Below are 23126 nucleotides of genomic sequence, written 5' to 3'. Positions count from 1 at the left end.
CTAACTTGTTCCAACTGTCTATTACTCTGTGAGGAAAGCTGTTCTTTTTCAGATATCTTCTATAGCTGTCTTTCTTGATTTTCTTTCCATGTCCTCTTGTATTTCTGTCATCCCATTTTATCAGATTCTCTCTATCAGTAATTTCTATGCCTTTCATGATTCTGTAAATAGCTATCAAATCTCCTCTCTCTCTTCTTTGCTCTAGTGTCTGTAGTTCAAGTTTTGCTAGTCTCTCTTCATATGATAGTTTTGAGAGTGTTGGTGCCAATTTTGTAATTGCTCTTTGTATTCTTTCAAGTTTTTTTATGCATTTTTTTGTACTTGGTGACCATATCGTTGCTGCATATTCCAATCTTGGTCTTATCAGAGTGATTAGAATTTTCTTCACCATTTCTTCATCCAGGTATGTAAATGCCACTTTGATTGTTCTTATTAAATTATAGGTTTCTCCAAAAATCTTATTTTTATGTTTTTCAGGTGACATATTATTCATAACAATGACTCCCAGGTCCTTTTCATTTTCTACTTTTTTTTATTTTATTCCTTCTTCTCCCAATTTATATGATCCTGTTATTCTGTTTTTACTTTTTCCAAATTCCATTATACTACACTTTTTTGTATTGAACTCCATCTCCCACTTCCTACTCCATTCCTGTACTATATTTAGATCTCTTTGTAGTGATTCACAATCTTCTTCCGTGTTCACTTTTTTCAATAGTTTTGCATCATCTGCAAAAAAGCTCATATAGCTTTCAATTCCTTCATCCATATCATTAATATATATAGCAAACATTATTGGGGCCAGAACTGTTCCTTGTGGAACACCGCTTATTACTTCATCCCATTCTGAGTGTTGATCTCTTATCACTACTCTCATTTTTCTTTCTTGCAAAAAGTCTTCCATCCAATTTAGCAGTTTGCCCTGTATTCCTCCTTCAGTTTCTAATTTCTTAAGCACTTCTTATGTGGTACATACATACATATACCAAGGCTTTTTCCCCCTTCCAAGGGAGGTAGCCAAAAAGGGAAAGGCATAAAAACACTCCCACCCATTTCATCCCTAAATACACTCCACACCCCTCCCACCCTCCCTCTCATCTGAGCACCTCCTGTATGACGGGTCATCCCTGCACCCTGCCCACCGCCCTGGGTCAGAAGCAGTGTCGCAAGACACAGTACATCCACAGCTAGGCCGCTTCATTTAATCGGCGACCCCCCCTCTCCGTCCCCCTTTGCATATGTGGTACTTTGTCAAAAGCTTTTTTTAGGTCTAGAAATGCACAATCAGTCCATCCATCTCTTTCTTGTATTATATCTATTAGTCTTGAATAGAAACATATTAAATTGGTGACGCATGATCGTCCTTGTCTGAATCCAAATTGCCTTGGATTGAGCACATTGTTTTTTTCTAAATATTTTACCAATCTATTTTTGACAATTCTTTCACAAATTTTTGCTATTGTACTTGTTAAAGAGACTGGTCTATAGTTGGTAGGGTCTTCTTTATTTCCTCCTTTATATATAGGTACTATATTTGCTTTTTTCCAATCTTCTGGAACTTTACCTTCTTTCAAGGAACTGTTTATTATGCTATGTATTATGTCTGCCAGTTCATTCCTGCATTCTTTCAAAATCCAGTTTGCTATTTCATCTGGTCCATGCGATTTTCTGACATCAAGATTACTCAAGTGTTTCAACATTTCATTCTTTGTTACTTCTATTTCTTTCATATGGGGGACTTTCTCTTTCCATTCAATCTCTTCAGGTTGTATGTTCTCCCTTGTAAACACAGATTTAAAATGTTTGTTCATAATTTCCGCCATTTCAATTTCCTCTGTGTATTCAACTCCTTGTCTTAATTTCTCCAAATCTTGTTTGTTTTTCAGTTTGTTTACAAATCTGTAAAATAGTTTTGGTTGATCTTTACATTTTTCTATGACATCTTTTTCATATTTTCTCTTCTCCTCTCTGCATGCTTGTACATATTCATTTCTATAACAAGTATATATTTCCATTTTTCTGGTCTTTTGTTTTTCCATTCGGCCCAAGCTTTGTCTCTTTTGTCTTTTATCTCCCTACAACTTTTATTGTACCAGCACTTTATATATTCTTTTTCTTGTTTTTGTCTTGGGACATACTTTTCTACTCCTTTTTATAGATTTTTGTCAACATATTCCATTTCTCTTCCACTGTTGTATCTTCTTTGAGTACTCTTTCCCAGTTTTCATTTTGGAAGAATTCTCTTATTTTATCAAAATTTGTTTTTTCATACATCAATCTTCCTTTTCTATATTGTTCATTTCTTTTCATGTATTTTTTCTCATTTAGTTCTAGTTCTATCAATATGTGGTCACTTTTGCTTATTGGTGCCTGGTATTCTATCTTTTCCACTATTTCAGGTTCTGATGTGATTATTAGGTCTAGTCTCGATGGTTCTTCTTCATTTCTATACCTAGTGTTCTCTTGGATCCATTGTGTCATTGTGTGGTCAGTAATCATCTCAAATAGAACACTTCCCCATGAGTCTTCTCCACCCTTTACGGTCATCTCTTCCCAGCATATTTCTTTGCAATTATAGTCGCCCATCATAACTATTCTTCCTCCATCTTCCATTATCTTGCTTAGTGTTATTCTTGTGTCTTCTAACATGCTTTTATGTTCATTCTCTTCCCACGAGGCTGTTTTTGGGGGCACGTAGTTTATTACAAACTTTCTGCTCTTCTTATCTCTATCTTCTACTTCTATCATAATCATCTCTACTCTATTGTTCCCATATGTGACACTCTTCACGCTTATATCCTTCTTAGTCAGGAACATAACTCCACCCCCTTGTTTTATCTCTCTGTTTCTAATCCAATAATCATATGCATTGTGTCCTATGCTGCTGGGTGGTAGTGGACCTTTTAATTTTGTCTCAACAATTCCCATTATGACCAGATCTTTTTCTTTCAGATATTTCTTCAGTTCATTCAGTCCTGTTATTAATCCATCTATATTTGTGTAGGATACTTTTAACTTTCTGTTATTTCCATTGTATTCTCTGTTTCTTTTGTGTTTCTCTCTGTTATTTTCCATTTCTTCAATTTCATATGCACTACTCTCCAGTAGAATTCTTGTTTTTCTGTCTCTGTTCTGGTCTCATTTTTTTTCTTAGCTTCATGTCTCTTCCTTATTTCCTCCTCTCTTTCCTCTTTATTCATTTCCCTTTTTACCCATACTTTTTTATTGTTCACTTGTTGCTAGTTTCCCTGTTTTGGACAAGATATTCTCTGCCGTTGTTTGTGACCTGAATCTAATCTTAATTGGTCTGGTCATGTCTGTACTATATTTCCCGAATCTGAATTTCTCTTCAATTTGTTTCATTATTTCTGGCTCATCTTCCTGAACTAATTCTAGTAAATTTCTTACTTTTTCATTTTCCTCTTTGATTCTTGTGGTTCTATCTGGGTTATGTTTCTCTTCCATTCCCAATATAATTATACATTTCTTTTTGTCTGCTAAGTCTCTTACAATATTCTCCTTCTGTCTCATCACTTTGATAACTGAGTCTTCAGTTTGTTCTTTCATTTGCTGTTTAATTATATCAGAAAATGCAACTTTACTATTTTCTTGTATCTTCCTCCACCCCTCTGCCTCTTTTGTTATTGTTTCTTTATTGTCTCTATTGTTCTTTTTTAATTTTTCATTCTCCACTTTTACTTCTCTTAACTGTCTTTTTAGGTCTTTTATTTCATCAGTTAAGTTTTTGTTCGCCTTCTCTAGTTCTTCCAATTTTTCAAACCTCTTGGCAATTTTTGACATTTTGCCAAACCTAATCTCCCAATGCTCAGTCATTTGTTCAAGTTTTTCCTCCAGTTTTGCCAGTCGGGGGAGGTTGGTATCCGCCGCCCCCTCATTAAATCCTTGGAAATTATTATCCTCACCTTCCATTGAACTGCTCTTATCTATGTTTCTGATCTTTACAATTTTGTTAGTCCCATCATCGAAATCCAAGTCATCCGTTCGGCGTTTGTTTACAAGCCGTCTGGACTCTTGGACCAAGTCCTCCCCTTCCTCATTTCCTTCCATTTCCCTCAATATCCCTTCCCTTCTCCTTCCCCATCACTTCCCCACTATTCCACGAGCACTCCCCTTCCCTATAAATACAAAAAGGCACTTCCTGGATGTTGAGATCCACGTAGTTTTTCCTTTTTCTTTGGAACACCAGTTCTCGCCATCCATTCGGTGAAAGGGTGTATTTACCTAGTTGTATTTACCTAGTTGTATTTTACGGGAAGGGGAGCTATGCTCGTGGGGTCCCGTCTTCATATCTCATTTTATCTAAACTATTTTTAAATTCATGTATTGTTTTTGCACACACCACTTTCTCATCTAACTTGTTCCAACTGTCTATTGCTCTGTGAGGAAAGCTGTTCTTTTTAAAATCTCTTCTATAGCTGTCTTTTTTTATTTTCTTTCCGTGTCCTCTTGTATTTCTGTCATCCCATTTTATCAGATTCTCTCTATCAGTAATTTCTATGCCTTTCATGATTCTGTAAATAGCTATCAAATCTCCTCTCTCTCTTCTTTGCTCTAGTGTCTGTAGTTTAAGTTTTTGTAGTCTCTCTTCATATGATAGTTTTGAGAGTGTTGGTGCCAGTTTTGTAATTGCTCTTTGTATCCTTTCAAGTTTTTTTATACATTTTTTTGTACTTGGTGACCATATCGTTGCTGCATATTCCAATCTTGGTCTTATCAGGGTGATTAGGATTTTCCTCACCATTTCTTCATCCAGGTATGTAAATGCCACTTTGATTGTTCTTATTAAATTATAAGTTTCTCCAAAAATCTTATTTATATGTTTCTCAGGTGACATATTATTCATAACAATGACTCCCAGGTCCTTCTCATTTTCTACTTTTTTTATTCCTTCTTCTCCCAAATTATATGATCCTGCTATTCTGTTTTTGCTTTTTCCAAATTCCATTATACTACACTTTTTTGTATTGAACTCCATCTCCCACTTCCTACTCCATTCTTGTACTTTATTTAGATCCCTCTGTAGTGATTCACAATCTTCTTCAGTTTTCACTCTTTTCAGTAGTTTTGCATCATCTGCAAAGAAGCTCATATAGCTTTCAATTCCTTCATCCATATCATTAATATATATAGCAAACATTATTGGGGCCAGAACTGTTCCCTGCGGGACACCGCTTATTACTTCATTCCATTTTGAGTGCTGATCTCTTATCACTACTCTCATTTTTCTTTCTTGCAAAAAGTCTTCCATCCAATTTAGCAATTTACCTTGTATTCCTCCTTCATATTCTAATTTCTTAAGCAACTTCTTATGTGGTACTTTGTCAAAAGCTTTTTTTAGGTCTAGAAATGCACAATCAGCCCATCCATCTCTTTCTTGTATTATATCTATTAGCCTTGAATAGAAACATATTAAATTGGTGACGCATGACCGTCCTTGTCTGAATCCAAATTGCCTTGGATTTAGTACGTTGTTTTTTTCCAAGTATTTTACCCATCTACTTTTGATAATTCTTTCACAAATTTTTGCTATTGTACTTGTTAGAGAGACTGGTCTATAATTGGTAGGTTCTTCTTTATTTCCTCCTTTATATATAGGTACTATATTTGCTTTTTTCCAATCTTCTGGAACTTTTCCTTCTTTTAAGGAACTGCTTATTATGCTATGTATTTTGTCTGCCAGTTCATTCCTGCATTCTTTCAGAATCCAGTTTGCTATTTCATCTGGCCCATGCGATTTTCTGACATCAAAATTACCCAAGTGTGTCAATATTTCATTCTTTGTTACTTCTATTTCTTCCATAGGGGGGACTTTTTCTTTCCACTCAATCTCTTCAGGTTGTATATTTTCCCTTGTAAACACTGATTTAAAATGTTTGTTCATAATTTCTGCCATTTCCATTTCCTCAGTGTATTCAACTCCTCCTTGTCTCAATTTCTCCAAGTCTTGTTTGTTTTTCAGTTTATTGTTTACAAATCTGTAGAATAGTTTTGGTTGATCTTTACACTTTTCTATAACATCTTTTTCATATTTTCTTTTTTTCTCTCTGCACTTTTGTACATATTCATTTCTATAACCAGTATATATTTTCCATTTTTCAGGTCTTCTGTCTTTTTTTCCATCTGGTCCAGGCTTTGTCTCTTTTGTCTTTTAACTCCCTACAACTTTTGTTGTACCAGCATTTTACATATTCTTTTTCTTGTTTTTGTCTTGGGACATACTTTTCCACTCCTTTTTTGTAAATTTTTGTCAAAATATTCCATTTCTCTTCCACTGATGTTTCTTCTTTGTATATTTCTTCCCAGTTTTCTTGTTGGAAGAATTCTCTTATTTTATCAAAGTTTGTTTTTTCATACATCATTCTTCCTTTTCTATATTGTTCATTTCTTTTCATATATTTTTCTTCATTAAGTTCCAGTTCAATCAATATGTGGTCACTTTTACCTATTGGTGTTTTATATTCAATCTTGTCCACTATTCTAGGTTCAGATGTAATTATTAAGTCTAGCCTCGATGGTTCTTCTTCATTTCTATACCTAGTGTTCTCTTGTATCCATTGTGTCATTGAATGGTCAGTAATCATCTCAAGTAGAGCATTTCCCCATGAGTCATCACCACTCTTTGCTGTCATTTCTTCCCAGCAGATTTCTTTGCAATTAAAGTCGCCCATCATAACTATTCTTCCTCCGTCTTCCATTATTTTAGTTAATGCTATCTTTGTGTCCTCTAACATACTTTTATATTCACTCTCCTCCCATGAGGCTGTTTTCGGAGGCACATAATTGATCACAAAGTATGTTGTGTTCCAAACGAAAGAAACATTACACTTCAACAGGTTAGGGCGGCAAAATTTCATGATAGCACGTCGCATGTGGTGGAAGCGACAAGCTAAAGCTTGTTGGCTACCCCCCTACCAACCCCTACTCCCCCTCTCCTCCCCTCCCTCCCTCCTGCATTAGTACCCGGAAGTTGACACGTAACCACAGGCAGCCACCCACGGCTATCCCCTCGCCCCACACACTTGTTTGAGCAGTTCCCAGTGTACATAATGACCGCGTTATATGAGGATCGACTGTATATGGTAAAATAGAAAGCAGTCACCACAAATGTTTGCGATGTTGCCGCGTGTGTGCATATGCATGCCTGACGCGAATTTTAAAACGGTTCTCTACATTTGAGATGTTTTTGAAATAAAATCCGCGTATGATTGAATCTGTGTTATTCGAATCCGCGTTATTTGAGGGACTCCTGTAATTGCATTATAAAAAATAAAGTCAGTGCTAAATCGTTCGTTCTCTTTCACCCGTGTATTTTGATAACCATAGAAAATATGATGAAGCCAGTTTAGAGAGAATGGAGGTTACGTAGGTACGACTACAATAAATATAATCAAGATGTCGACGTCGGCATCATCGAGTACCCACTTGCTCCTCATGCCGCCTACGTAGGCGTCACCATATGGAAATGGTTAACACCAACACTACAAGACAAGACCAACCTCCCCAAGTATTTACCTCCAACCTGGCTGATAGTAAACTATCTACATTAGCATTGGCTACTTTAGCTTTCCTTGTAGCATTTCCTCTACAATACTGCCCTCCTGTTTTATTAGAAACCATTTCTTCACATTCTGACTGATAACTAGAAAAAATTATTTTCCTGTTCTCATTTCATTTTTTATTTTGGTTTCTTCTAAGAGCTTCCATGTCTTGCACATTCCACTTGATTTGCATTTTCCCTAACCCAAATATTTTCTAGCTTTTCCTTTCGTGGTAACTTTCAAGACTTGCCCATCACTTCATTTGCTAACTTGTGACTTGAACTTTAATTTCATTGGAGATATGCCATTCCTCTTGTACTGACCTAACCTAAACATGTTAAACCTGACCATCTTACTCATTCCCCAGAATCAAAAATAATTTCTCTAACTTTTTGCATTTCCTGTTCCTGATATAATTTCTATGAGGTGACATGGTCTTCTTACAGGCCAAAGAGTATCGCATGTCTTGTCAACTACATCTCTTTTTTTTTTTTCTTTTCTTTCAATATTCACTATTCTTTCTTCAGGGCTATTAGTTTCATCTTCTCTGTTGGTCCATGATCTCTTTAAAGGTTACTGTATCCCTCTTATCCTCATTTGCTGTTCACCTATCCTCACTTTTTTCCATGGTATTGAGAAGACTTTCTCTTATTTGTCAGTTTTATTTCCCCTTTTTAGTTTAGCAATCTTTGCTTTCTGAGCCAGGCTTTTTTTTCCAAGCTTTTACTCCTGGTCATCTAATTTTGACACATGGGAAGAAAGTAAACCTTTCAATTGCTTCAACTCAATTTCAATTTCACTTACCTCCGTGGAAGGGTTGCATCCACTTCGAAATTTATTTTTTTCCTTAATTTTGTCCCTAAAACCATATTCACCATTTTCCTCAATGGAATTACTCATCCTTGTTTGTTGGAATCCTTCAAAATTTGCTAATTCTAGTGTACATACAATGAAAAATATAACATTTTGTAATGTAAACAAGCTAAAATGAAATTTGATCTTTTACTGTTTCCTTTAACGAGTAATGTCAGAAATGAAAAATCATTATTTTTCCTTCCTGAATCTCTCCCAAAGTTGGAACCACCAAGGTTATATCTCTCCAGTGACCTTGAATATCATTACTTTCTCCTCTGTCCACTCAATTGGCAATTAATCCCATGATGGTGCCTATAAAAGGATAAATCTATGAACATTCTTTGGCACTGCATTTAGTGCTTAGGTATTGGGTGTTTAATATATTAATTAAATGATAATTTGTAATCAATCTTCATAGTAATCACTCTGTCAATATAGAAAAGTACAGTGCTGTGAAGTGAGTTAGTGTAACATATTTTGTTTACAAAGTTCCTGAGTGACTTGTGTACTAAGTTGGAGACTGCAGTCATTTATATGGAAGTCGTGGGCCTTTTGGAAGAGAGATCAGTGGGCAACAAATTTACGGATTGCTTTGTTTATATTTTCATTTGGTTAGGTAACAGTTAGGTCAGGGCCTAAAAGTTCAGAAAGATCTGGATTTTAGAGGTCTGGACAGGGTTACCTCCCCTATTAGGCCAGATCTTTGAAATTTTACTGTATCAGGTTTGTCGTTGGATTTTTCCTTCTAGACCCTCTTTTACCTTGACTCTTTTGCAGGAAAAAACAGAGAGGGGGATTCCTAGTAATTTCATTACCTTCAATTCAGATACCTTTAATATGCATCACAACAAAGTGGTGGTATTCTCCCCTTCCCACCATAAAAATAAATAAATAATAATGATAATAATTTCTTTATAAATACACATTTTTCTCTAACATAGATGAGCAATATGTGGGTCTGGTCCATCAATACACAGTACTATCAGTATAGCAAATACATTAGAAAGTAGAAATATCTTATTCTTACCTGCTGCAACATTTGTGAGGTTGCATGGTGGCTATATTCAACCCACATTTTGTTCCACAACACAGCTTCACGCTCATAATGACCAATGCAAATTGTAACATTCTTCATCTGTGAACAAGAATAAATGTCTGTTGAATACTTGACATGAATAACCTGTAAGTGATCTCAAGAAAATAAGTTGGAAGAATTTATATAATCATTACTTTCAATAACTAATCAATACTGTTATGGATATAATTATCAATATATAAGACATTTTCATTTTTATCAATGGCAATTTCCTCATTTGGGTAGTCACCAATTATCATGTTGCAAAGATAGGTTTTGTTATCCTGCCATAAAACCGATAAGGAATGTGAATACAAATGCATTATTAACTGAGTTTGTAGTAAAGGCACACCACATTAAATTCTTTGCTTCAAAAAGATTTCCATAAGAAGGGACCATCCTAACCCTCTCTTAGGGGGTGCAGAGCCCCTCTGCACCCCCTCTAAAGTCATTGAACGCCTAATACTTCAACTTGTCACACCACATATTCCCCTTGCTGACTCACAACATGGTTTTAGGCCACTACACTCCACAAACACTTCTGATAAACCTCACACAAAGAATTTTAGATGGCATCAATTCAGATAGGCCCCACCACAGAACACTTCTTATAACATTAGACATTAGTAAAGCTTTTGATGCTATCCCCCGCCACATCCTAACAAATAAAATATATAACACAGACATGCACAATAACACCAAAAGATGGCTGGCCAATTATCTGGCAGGTAGGAATGCTTACGTGTCATATAATGGCCAATCATCGCACATCAGAAACATTAAGAATGGAGTACCACAGGGTTCTGTTCTATCCCCCACACTCTTTAATCTATACATGCATGTCTTACCCACACCAGACACCTCAGAAATACAAATCTCTTCCTTCGCAGACGACATAACAATCACATGCACATATCATAACACAGACAAAGCTGCAGAAATAATCCAGCCATACCTTGATACACTCAACACATGGTTCATCACAAACAGACTCAAAATAGCTCCAACCAAATCTACAGCAACACTTCTCACCAACTGGACAAAAGAACACAAATACATACCTCATCTCTACATCAACAACACCACACACAAACACACCAAAAATTCTTGGTGTAACATACGATACATCCATGTCTTTCAAACAACACATCACAAATCAATCGCTGGAACAACACTTGGACAAAACAAAGAAACTAATACAACAATATACAAACAATGCATACGCTCAGTGATGAATTATGCGAGTCCTGCATGGGCTCCTAATCTCAGTGAGACACACCACAACACCCTTCAAATCATACAAAACAAAGCCCTAAAAACAATTACAGGCTGCACAAATACAACACCTACAGACCATTTACACCATGAAACAAAAGTCCTCAAAGTCAAGGACCACCTCGACATGAGAGGCACACAAACACTTGTCGCAGCCACCACAAACACATCACACCCGCTACACTACATAGCAGAACACCCACACACACCAAGAAACATTAAAACAACACCCAAAGACCTTCATCACGAACAGATAGTCTCTTCTCTTCCTCCACAACCACCAAATACCAGCCTCCGGAAACATATTCATAATCATATCACTCACCACTCCATTAACACACTGAAAGACAACACACTGCTGCATGCCACACCCCCTGATATCCACCCTTCTGAATCCTCTCTCCCACGAAAGGACAGAGTCCACCTGGCCAGACTGCGGTGCGGCCACCACCCAGCACTTCTGGGCTACCAGAAGAGGCTGGATGACCGCATTGTGAACAGCTGCCCAGGATGTAACACTTCACCCCATACCATACAACATATAATGGAAGACTGCATTATACACAATCATGCACACAAACAACACAACATTCACTCTATAAAGGATTTGTGGGAAAACCCAGTTTCGGCTGTGGCATTCCTTGGGGAGACGGGACTGCTCGGACAGACAGTCTAGGGAACGACAACAACAACAACAACCCTCTCTTAGGAAAGTTTGTCATATTAAACTGAATCAACCAACTCAGTGCTCTAGGTTCATGAGATCCATAGTTCCCATAGGTCATTCTAATAAGAAATATTGTTTTGTCTAGGTATGACTAGGGTGAGGCAGTGTAATATGGGATTTCTGTGTCTGTGTGATGGTTGCACTTGGGGCAGATTGTTTCTGTAGCCAGGCCCATTCCATATTGGTACTGTCTTACTGCTAAATGGTGACCAGAATGCAGTTGTGCAAGTGTGGTTTTTGCTTCTTTTTAGGAGGAGTTTTCTGTGGGACTAATGTTTGAATGGTTTTGTTGAAGGAGGGAGTTGAGTGGTTGGTCTTGGAGTGCTTGTTTTCTGATCTTAATTTGAATGGGTTTTTGTATAGATGTTTTGTAGTATAAGTGGAAAGTTGTAAATATTTGAGTGGTAAACTGCTGGTGTAGCTTTTTTCAGTTTGTTGTGCTTATGTTATGTAATGAGATGGGTGAGTAGGGTTGAGGGCTCTTGCATAGATCTGTACCTATAACTTTCATGTTATGTTCTATAGGCTGGATTTTTTTTACACTGTTGGGAAGCAAGCTGTAGGAACAGAGGAGTATGGTTCTAATGAACTGTTTACAGACTGCAATTACCTAATTGTAGTATACAGGAAAGAAGCAATGTTTATTGGTTCAATCTCCTACTCTCCAATTTATTATACCTAGCCTCAAGTTCATGTACAGTTCCAACTTAATATATATAATTGATTTTCAATTATCATATTGTAGGACCAGAAATATGCATTATAGTGACTGACTTTGATATGTTTATTTTTTTTGTGTCTTGAGGTGCTAAGAAAAGAGGGAGGGTGGAGGGGTGTGGAGTGTATTCAGGGATGGAATGGATGGGAATGATTGGCTACAAATTAGGACAAGGGAATTGTATGAGAGGTACAGAGTAAAGAGAAGGGAAGTTAAGCATAAGATAAAGGAAGCAAAGAGGAGAGCAGATGTGAAATGGGGTAAGTGTATGACAAAATTTTGAAAGTAATAAAAAGATGTTTTGGAAAATAATTAAAAGAGGAAGAGGAGGCAAATCAAGTAGAGAAGAAAAGGTGAAAGGTGCAGATGGAGAGATGATAATGGAAGAGAAGGCAATGAGAGGAAGGTGGGCAGAGTATTTTAGGGAGCTGCTAAATGTGAAGGAGGATAGGGAGGGAAAGGTAGTTGCAGTGGGAAGTGCTAAGAAAATGAGAGTGATGGGTGAGGAAAATGAAGGAGAAATAGGGAAGGATGAAGTGAAAGCAGCTGCTAAGATGATGAGAGCAGGTAAGGCACCTGGGTTGGATGGATGCCATGAAGAATGTCTGAAGAAAAGAGGTACAGTTATGGTGGACTGGCTGGTGAGGTTATTTAATGATTGTTTAAGAGAGGATGGAGTGCTGGAGGACTGGAGGAGTGCCTGTATATTTCTGTTTTACAAGGGGAAGGGGGACAAGTGTGAGTGTAGTAGTTTCAGAGGGATCAGCTTGTTGAGTGTAGTTGGGAAGGCTTATGGAAGGGTCTTGATTGAGAGGATTAGGAGAGGAACAGAGGGAGTAATTGGCGAGGAACAGTGTGGGTTTAGGACAGGTAGGGGTTGTGTAGATCAGATTTTTGTGGTAAGACAGATATGTGAGAAAGCTATGGGAAAAGGTAAGGACGTTTTTTGGGCTTTTATGGATTTGGAAAAGGCTTATGACAGGGTAGACAGGAAGGCACTGTGGGAGGTACTGCAGATATATGGGATAGGAGGAAAGCTGTTAAGAGCAGTCAAGAGTTTTTACAAGAGTAGTAGAGCTTGTGTTAGGATTAGAAATGGAGAGAGTGAATGGTTTGAGGTAAAGGTGGGACTTCGTCAGGGATGTGTTATGTTGTCCTGGCTGTTCAACTTATACATGGATGGGGTGGTGCGAGAGGTGAATGCAAGGATAGTGGGTCAGGAGTTGGAGATGGTAAAAGAAAATAGAGAAAAGTGGGAGGTGAGCCAGTTGTTTGCTGATGACACTGCGCTTGTAGCAGGATCAGAGGAGGGATTGAGGAAGTTAGTGACAGAGTTTGAGAAGGTGTGTGAAAGAAGGAAGCTGAAGATAAATGTGGGCAAAAGTAAGGTGATGAGATGTACAAGGGGAGAGAGTGACAGCAGGCTGGAAGTGAGTATAAAGGGTGAATGACTGGAGGAAGTGGATAGTTTTAGATACTTGGGTGTGAATGTGGCAGGAAAGGGAGGAGTGGGGGGTGGAGGTAGAATGTAGATTGAGAGAAGCAAGTAACCACCTTGGTGGATTAAAAAGTGTAATGAGAAATAGACATCTGGTTATATGAAGGAGTGATTGTGCCAACAGCATTGTACGGGGCAGAAACATGGAACATAAAAGAGGAAGGGAGAAGGAGTTTGAATGTGTTTGAGATGAGGTGTCTGAGAAGTATGATAGGGGTTACTAGGCTAGATAGAGTGAGAAATGAGGAGGTGAGAAGGAGAACAGGGGTGGAAAGGGAGCTGGGAGATAGGGTTGATGAAAGAGTATTGGGATGGTTTGGACACATGGAAAGAATGAGTGAAAATTAGTAAAAGAAGTGTGGAGGGCAGAGGTGGAAGGAGTGAATATGAGGGGACGTCCTAGGATGAGATGGATGGATGGGGTAAAAGGGGCATTACAAAAGAGAGGAATGTCTGTGGAGGAAGGACGGGAGAGGACAGAAGATAGGGGTGAATGGAGAAGGGTTGTGTATGGATGATGCTGTGATGCATGAGGTGGAATGGGTGGGAGTTGGGGGTGAGGAAGTATGAGAAAAAATTTGACGCAGCCCGAAGGGATTTCTCCCTGTCTTCTCCTTTTCTGCATGATACTGCCTCTGACCCAGGGCAGTGGACAGGATGCAGGGATGACCCGTCAACCAGGAGGTGCCAAGATAAGAGGGAGGGAGGAGGGTGGAGGGGAGTGGAATATATAGGAAATGGAATGGGTGGGAGTGGTTTCTATGCCTTTTTCTTTTTGGCTACCCCCCGTGTAAGGGAGGAAAAGCCTTTGGTATATGTATGTATGTATGTATTTTTTTGTTGCTGTTCAATGTCAGATCTTTGATGTGTGGACTGAAGGTCATGTGAGTATCAAAAGTGAGATCCAGAATTGTTGGGGTCTTTTTCAACAGAAAGGTTTAGCTATTTAACTTTTTGATTTTTCTTTGATTCAAGGTTGTCTAGAGTAAATAATGTTACTTATGATCTTTGATGGGAAGACTACATTTTATTATTTCTGAGCCAGTTATCTAGTTTGTTTAAGTAGGCTTAGGTATCTGAACTGCTAATTTGTAGTTACTGTGATGGGTTATTGGGTTATTATTGTTAGGTCACCTTGGCAGGTAAACTTTTTGGTGTTGTATTTACCTAGTTGTATTATACGGGAAGGGAGCTATGCTCGTGGTGACCTGCCTTTGTACCTTACAGCATGAATTTTTTTCTTAAAATCTTGAATAGTGTTTGCACACACTGTTTCTTTGTCTAATTTGTTTTAAGTATCTATTACTCTGTGTGGGAAGCTATTTTTTTCAGATCTCTTCTGTAATTATCTTTTTTTTTTGTTTCTTTTTGTGTCCTCTTGTTTTTTCATTATCCCATTTCAACAAGTCATTCTTATCTAAGATTTCCATTCCCTTCATAAGTCTATAGTTAGTAAGTCTCCTCTTTCCCTTCTTTGTATTCACCTAGTTGTAATTAAGTTGTATTTTATGGGACTAAAGCTATGCTCGTTTTGACTCTTTTTGTATCTCTTCACATCCAGTTTGCTTTTGAATTCGTGTATAGTTCTGGCATTAACTGTTTCACTGTTCAACTTGTTCCAGACGTCAATCACTCTCTGTGGGAAACTGTTCTTTTTCAGATATCTTCTGTAGCTGTCTTTCTTTAGTTTCTTATCATGTCCTCTTGTTTATCTTTGGTCCCATTTTAATAGATCATCTCTATCCAGAACTTCCATTCTTTTCATAATTCTGAAAATGGTCAACAAGTTGCCTCTCTCCTTTCTCTGCTCCAACGTTGTCAGTAGTAATTTCTCCAATCTTTGTTTGTATGTCAAATTTGATAGTGTAGGTGCCATCTTAGTCGCCACTCTTTGGATTCTTTCTAATTTCTTTGTTTTTCTTTGTGTTAGGTGCCCACAATGATATAGCATATTCTAGTTTTGGTCTTATCAATGTAACAATTAATTTCTTAACCATCTCTTCATCCATGTAGTCGAATGCCACCTTCATTGATCTTAACAAATTGTAAGTCTCTCCAAATATCTTGTTTACATGTTTGTCTGGTGTCAAGTCACTTGAGATGATTATTCCTAGGTCCCTCTCTGAGTTCACTTTCTTTACTTCTTTGTCTCCAATCATATATTTTCCCAAAACTCTATTTTTACCTTTTCTGAACTCCATTATGCTACATTTCTTGATGTTGAAATTCATTTCGTATTTCTGACTCCATTCCCATACCTTATGTAGGTCATCTTGTAACGATCTGCAATCTTCTTCTGTTTTCACTCTCTTGAGCAATCTAGCATCGTCAGCAAAGAAATTCATCTAACAATTCACTCCTTTGTCCATATCATTTATGTATTTGGCAAACATTAAGGGAGCCAAGACAGAGCCCTGAGGGATGCCACTTTTTACTTCTTCCCATTTCGAGTTTTTATCTCTAAGTACCACTATCATCTTTCTTCTATTTGGAAAGTCCTTCATCCATTCTAACAGCCTGCCTTGAATTCCTCCTATTTTTTCAATTCTGTTTATTAATTTTTTTGTGTGGTACCTTGTCAAAAGCCTTTTGGAGATCCAGGAAGGCGCAGTCTGCCCAACCATCTCTTTCTTGTATTATTTCAATCAGTCTCGAATAAAAGCATAATAGATTTGTGGTGCACAATCTTCCACTTCTAAAACCAAATTGTTTGGGGTTTATTATATTGTTTTTTTCCAAATGTTTGATCCATCTGCTTCTAATGATCTTTTCACATATTTTAGCTATTGTACTAGTGAGGGACACCAGTCTAAAGTTTGTAGGATCTTCCCTGTTTCCTCCTTTATGTATTGGCACTATGTTTGCATCTTTCCAATCTTGTGGTACACTTTCCCTCTTTTAATGAAAAGTCTATTATCTTGTGTATTTTATCTGTCAGTTTGTCTATGCATTCTTTTAATATCCAATTTGCGATTTCATCCAGTCCGTGCGATTTTCTGACATCCAGGCTTTTTATTTGATCTCTTATTTCCTTCTGAGTTATTGTTATTTCCTTCATCATGGGTGAACAATCTAACTGGTCATCCTCCCAGAGTTAAGAGTTCTCAATTGTAAAAACAGACTTGAAATGTCTGATCATAACATCTGCCATCTCTGTATTCCTTATCACCTTCACGTAGTTTTACTATGTCATGCTTGTCCTTTATTTTGTTATTTACATATCTGTAAAAGAGTTTCGGTTGATCCTTACATTTCTCTATAATATCCCTTTCATATTCTTTTTTTCTTTTCTGCATATGTTTATATATTCATTTCTAAGTACTTTATATGTTTGCCATTTGGATGTTTTTCTGTCTTTCTTCCATTTTTTCCAGGCTTTATCTCTCCTAGCTTTAGACTCACTGCATCTTTTGTTACATACATACATATACCAAGGCTTTTCCCCCATACAAGGGAGGTAGCCAAAAAGGAAAAGGCATAAAATCATTCCCACCCATTCCATCCCTGAATACTCCACACCCCTCCACCCTCCCTCTTATCTTAGCACCTCCTGGATGACGGGTCATCCCTGCACCTTGTCCACTGCCCTGGGTCACAAGCAGTGTCGCGAGACATAGCACATCCACAGCAAGGCCGCTTCATTAAATCGGCAACCCCCCTTCTCCGTCCCCCCATGCATAAAAGGAGAAGACGGGGAGAAATCCCTTCGGGCTGCGTCAAATTTTGCTCACACATACTACCTCACTCTCCATCCCCCTGCCCATTCCACCTCATGCATCACAACATCATCCATATACAACCATTCTCCATTCACCCCTGTCTTCTGTCCTCTCCCGTCCTTCCTCAACAGACATTCCCCTCTTCCCCAAAGCTCCCTTCACCCCATCCATCCACCTCATCCTAGGACATCCCCTCATGTTCACTCCCTCCACATCTGCCTTCCATACCTCTTTTACTAGTCTTTCTTCACTCATTCTTTCCATGTGTCCAAACCATCCTAATACTCTTTCATCAACCCCATCTCCCAACTCCCTTTCCACCCCTGTTGTTGTTGTCGTTCCCTAGACTGTCTGTCCGAGCAGTCCCGTCTCCCCAAGGAATGCCACAGCCGAAACTGGGTTTTCCCACAAATCCTTTATAGAGTGTATGTTGTGTTGTTTGCATGCATGATTGTGTATAATGCAGTCTTCCATTATGTGTTGTATGGTATGGGGTGAAGTGTTACATCCTGGGCAGCTGTTCACAATGCGGTCATCCAGCCTCTTCTGGTAGCTTAGAAGTGCTGGGTGGTGGCCGCACCGCAGTCTGGCCAGGTGGACTCTGTCCTTTCATGGGAGAGAGGATTCAGAAGGGTGGATATCAGGGGGTGTGGCATGCAGCAGTGTGTTGTTTTTCAGTGTGTTAATGGAGCGGTGAGTGATATGATTATGAATATGTTTCCAGAGGCTGGTATTTGGTGGTTGTGGAGGAAGAGAAGAGACTATCTGTTCGTGATGAAGGTCTTTGGGTGTTGTTTTAATGTTTCTTGGTGTGTGTGGGTGTTCTGCTATGTAGTGTAGCGGGTGTAATGTGTTTGTGGTGGCTGCGGCAAGTGTTTGTGTGCCTCTCATGTCGAGGTGGTCCTTGACTTTGAGGACTTTTGTTTCATGGTGTAAATGGTCTGTAGGTGTTGTATTTGTGCAGCCTGTAATTGTTTTTAGGGCTTTGTTTTGTATGATTTGAAGGGTGTTGTGGTGTGTCTCACTGAGATTAGGAGCCCATGCAGGACTCGCATAATTCATCACTGAGTGTATGCACTGTTTGTATATTGTTATATTAGTTTCTTTGTTTTGTCCAAATGTTGTTCCAGTGATTGACTTAAGTGCGTTAAGTCTAGGTGTGCATTTGTTTTTTATGTTTGTGATGTGTTGTTTGAAAGACATGGATGTATCGTATGTTACACCAAGAATTTTCGGTGTGTTTGTGTGTGGTATTAGAGTGTTGTTAATGTAGAGATGAGGTATGTATTTGTGTTCTTTTGTCCAGTTGGTGAGAAGTGTCGCTGTAGATTTGGATGGAGCTATTTTGAGTCTGTTTGTGATGAACCATGTGTTGAGTGTATCAAGGTATGGCTGGATTATTTCTGTAGCTTTGTGTGTGTTACGATGTGTGCATGTGATTGATATGTCGTCTGCGTAGGAAGAGATTTGTATTTCTGAGGTGTCTGGTGTGGGTAAATCATGCATGTATATATTAAATAGTGTGGGGGATAGAACTGAGCCCTGTGGTACCCCATTCTTAATGTTTCTGATGTGCGATGATTGGCCATTATATGACACATAAGCATTCCTACCTGCCAGATAATTGGCCAGCCATCTTTTGGTGTTATTGTGCATGTCTGTGTTATGTATTTTATTTGTTAGGATGTGGCGGGGGCTGCATCAAAAGCTTTACTAATGTCTAATGTAATAAGAAGTGTTCTTTGGTGGGGCCTATCTGAATTGATGCCATCTAAAATTCTTTGTGTGAGGTTTATCAGAAGAGTGTTTGTGGAGTGTAGTGGCCTAAAACCGTGTTGTGAGTCAGCAAGGGGAATATGTGGTGTGACAAGTTGAAGTATTAGGCGTTCAATGACTTTAGAGGGGGTGCAGAGAAGTGTGATTGGGCGGTGCAATGTTGGGATTGTTGGGTCTTTGTTCGGTTTTGGAATGGTGATTATTTTACCACGCTTCCAGATGTCGGGTATAGTGTTGTGTGAATAGCTGTAGTTTGCAATGTTTGTGAATGCGTGTATACCTTGTGGTCCAATGTGTTTTAGGCGGATGTTGCTTATGTTATTAGGGCCACAGGCAGATGAGTGCTTGAGATTATGTATTATGCATTTTGTCTGACTGTCTATGAAGGGTGTATAGTCTGAGTCTGTGGGAAAGTCTTTCTTATGTTGAATAGTGCGTCGGTCGTCAGGGTGAGAAGTGAGATGGCTTGTCTGTGCAAAATGATTTATGAGTGCGTTTGCTTGTTGTCTGTTTGAGGGTAGATTGTCTGTTGTTATGATTATTGCTGCGTGAGAGTGTGTTGTGTTACTGTTGGATAGTGTAATGCTGTTGAGTTTTTGTACAATTTGCTGGTGTTTGTTTTGTGATCAAGTGTATTGATAAAGTTTTGCCAATTTTGTGTTTTTTGTTCGTGTATTTTATTGGCAACTCCTTAAAATACTCTGCCCATCTTTCTTTTAATGCCATCTCTTCCATTATCTCTCCATCTGCACCTTTTACCTTTTCTTCTTGACTTTATTCACCTCCTCTTCCTCTCTTAATTTCCTTTCAAAACACCTTTTATTGGCAATCACAGTGTTTAGTGTTTGTATTTGGTCTGCTATGTTTTGAGGGATAGGTGTGGGGGTATCGTGTTTAAGTGTGTCACGTTGTCTGATGAGGCCTTGGATTTTTGGTGTGAAGTTGGGGTTGTGTGATTTTCTGATGCCTCTAGGGATGTATCTCTTGTCTGCGTTTTGTATGATTGTATTAAAAGTGTGCACAGCATTGTTTATGTTTGTGATTGGTGTACTGTTATGTGTTTCAAAATATTGTTCTGTCTCTTCCGTAAAAGCTTCCCAGTTAGTTCTCTTGTAATTGGTGTATGTGTGTCTGTGGCCAACTGGGGTGCATCTTGTTTTGATGGTGATGATGATTGGAAGGTGGTCAGAACCAAGGGTTCTGACCACTCTCCATGATGTTGTTGGGGTTAGGCAGGGGGAGCAGAAGGTGATATCAGGAGAGGAGGTAGTGTAGAGGGCTTGGTGTGGGATATGTGTATGATTATGTGTGTTGTTCATGATAGTCAATGAGTCAAACTGAGTCTGTATATCAAGCCCTCTGTCTGTGTCAGGGTTATCGACATACCAGGCAGACGACTTGGCGTTGAAGTCACCACCCATGATCAGGTTGGGGATTGAGGCTAGTTGGCTAAATTGAGGCCTGAAGGTGTTTGGAACTGTGGGGGATGATTGGGGGGCGAATGTACATGTTAACTATTGTCAGTGTTGATTTGTTGCCTGTGCGGATTTGAATGGATTGGATTTCTGTTGTGTTATCTGTGGTAGGGAGGAGAATTTTGGTTGTGGCACTTGTGTCACCTCCTCATTTCTCACTCTATCTAGCCTAGTAACCCCCATCATACTTCTCAGACACCTCATCTCAAACACATTCAAACTCCTTCTTTTGTTAAACCAACATTTTATATATATCTCTTTATGCTTCTTTATTGGTACATTTTTGTTGACTCCCTCTTCGTAATTCTCTTTAAATATGTTCCACTTGTCTTCCATATTTGTTTCCTCTTTTGTGAACCTATCCCAATTTGCATTTTGGAAAAACTGCCTTAGTTTTTCAAAGTCCGTTTTGTTATACATGAATCTACCTTCTCTATGTTTACATTTCTGTCTATATTATACCGATCTTTTAATTCAAAGTCTATTAGTATGTGGTCACTTTTTCCAATGGGTGTTTTGTATTCCATTTTGTTTAAAATTTCCGGTTCAGATGTTAATATTAGGTCTAGTTTTGATGGTTCTTCATTATTTATATATCTAGTGTTTTCCTTAACCCGTTGTGTTAGTGTATGCTCAATAGTCATATCCAGTAGGGTGTTGCTCCAAAGTTCCTCTCCTCCTTTGACAGTCATTTCTTCCCAAATTATTTCTTTTGCATTAAAATCGCCCATGATTACTAAGTTTCCACCTTCTTTCAACAACTCATTAAGCATCTCTGTTGTTTCTTCCAATAAATTGGAATGATCACTATCTGACCATGCATGAGTTTTTGGTGGTACAACCACTCCTCGTTTAACAACCTACTCGGTTAGCGACGACGCGGAGTTACGACGGGCTTTATGACAGACCAATATTCATTTAACGTAAATCTCCCGAAGTTACGACGTCGTGTACGATAATTAAGTTGGCTGAGGCAAATTTGTATGTTATAAATGAATTTGTACGGTGGATATTAGCTGTGAGGTAAAGTGTTCTGAAGCTTAGGTCTACATTACCATCCTGCAAGCTGCAGAAACTACCTAGGGTACAATATATACCAGTAGTGGTAAATTTTTAGTTTCGACCATGAGCGCAATATAGCAATAGAAAATTAATTATTAATTTTGTAAATTATAATGTATCAACGTAATATACACTTTTTTGAGCGGAAATAAAAAAAAAGTGCGAAAACAGATTTCGTAAGTAACGAAGTCATGTCGGACGAATGGTACACCATGTTTGTTATGATAGATTCCGACATTGAAGAAATGAAAGGATGATAAATTCGTCTAACCTAAACTAAACTAACCTGTGTTTAATAAATCATCACCTGCAAATTAAATGTCATCCGGCTCGTCCTCATTGTCGTCGTCGTGAGAGACGTTGGCGAGCTTTTCAACCACTCTCTCAGCTTGCGGGGTATACAAAGTTATTCCAGCTTGAAGGAATGCATGTATCTCCACACCATAACATTCCTTCAAGAAAATATACCTGGCGAGGTAGTCGGAAGTACCGAGGCCGTCAATTGACAGACGACAAGATGGCGTCCCGATCCTATGCTACCGACATGGTTCATTAGCATATTTGCTTGTAGCAAGGTATTCTTTACCTCCATTTCCGCCCACAAAATTGCATATTACGTTGATATTTTTTAATTTACAAAATTAATAATTAATTTTCTATTGCAATATTGTGCCCATGGTCGAAACAAAAAAAATACCCCGGAATTTGATATAGAATGTCAGCATACGCGGATTTGGTCATATACGGAAATTTCAGGAACCTAACCATGGTAAATAAGTAGTAAATAAAACTTTAATGTACTGTATAAAGGAGGGAAAATACACGAAAATAAGATATATGTATTGCTGGACATTGTACATACAGTACATGTACATATATGTATACACTTTCGCTTAACGACCAATTCGGTTAACAACGGCGACGCTGGTCCCAATTGTCGTCGTTAAACGAGGAGTGGTTGTACATACACTACTGTAAATGTTCTGCTTTTTGTCTTTTTATAGTCAATTTTAATCATAATTATTTCTGTATTTCCCTTTCCTTCGATAACCTTGGTCACATTTAATCCTTTTTTGGTTAGTATCATGACACCTCCTCCTTTCTTTTCAGTTCTGTTTTTCGCCCATTGGTTATATAGACCATGTCCCACTATGTTTGATAATAGTGGTCCTTTCAATTTTGTCTCTAGGCCTACTATGCCCATGATGTCAGGTTTTTCAGTTTCTATATAGTCATTTAGTTAATTTACTCCAGAGATCATACCATCAATGTTTGTATATGCCACTTTTAATTTCGTATTTTCTTTACTTTTTTGGTTTAGGTTTCCATTTTTTTTTTATATACCATTTTTTTTAGTCTTAAGTCCAGTATTCTCCAAAAAAACTAT

General features: G+C 38.2%; 1 protein-coding gene across 8 annotated transcripts in view; it reads right to left on the bottom strand.

The window, feature by feature from the left end:
* The window catches only part of LOC143022390 (intermembrane lipid transfer protein VPS13A-like), a 617111-nt gene that overhangs the window by 198990 nt on the left and 394995 nt on the right, over positions 1–23126 (bottom strand). For all 8 annotated transcript variants that reach the window (XR_012966042.1, XM_076180547.1, XM_076180549.1 and 5 more), the window contains one exon: positions 9442–9549. Coding sequence is in view for 7 of the 8 variants with exons in the window: in XM_076180547.1 (XP_076036662.1) it covers positions 9442–9549 (108 nt within the window). In the remaining variant the exon portion in view is untranslated. The remainder of the gene's footprint in view (positions 1–9441; positions 9550–23126) is intronic.

This window comes from Oratosquilla oratoria, chromosome 44 (genome assembly GCF_046742065.1).
Source record: "Oratosquilla oratoria isolate Oo_2021 chromosome 44, ASM4674206v1, whole genome shotgun sequence".
Classification (NCBI taxonomy): Eukaryota; Metazoa; Arthropoda; class Malacostraca; order Stomatopoda; family Squillidae; genus Oratosquilla; species Oratosquilla oratoria.
This window is presented reverse-complemented; position numbering and strand designations above follow the sequence as displayed.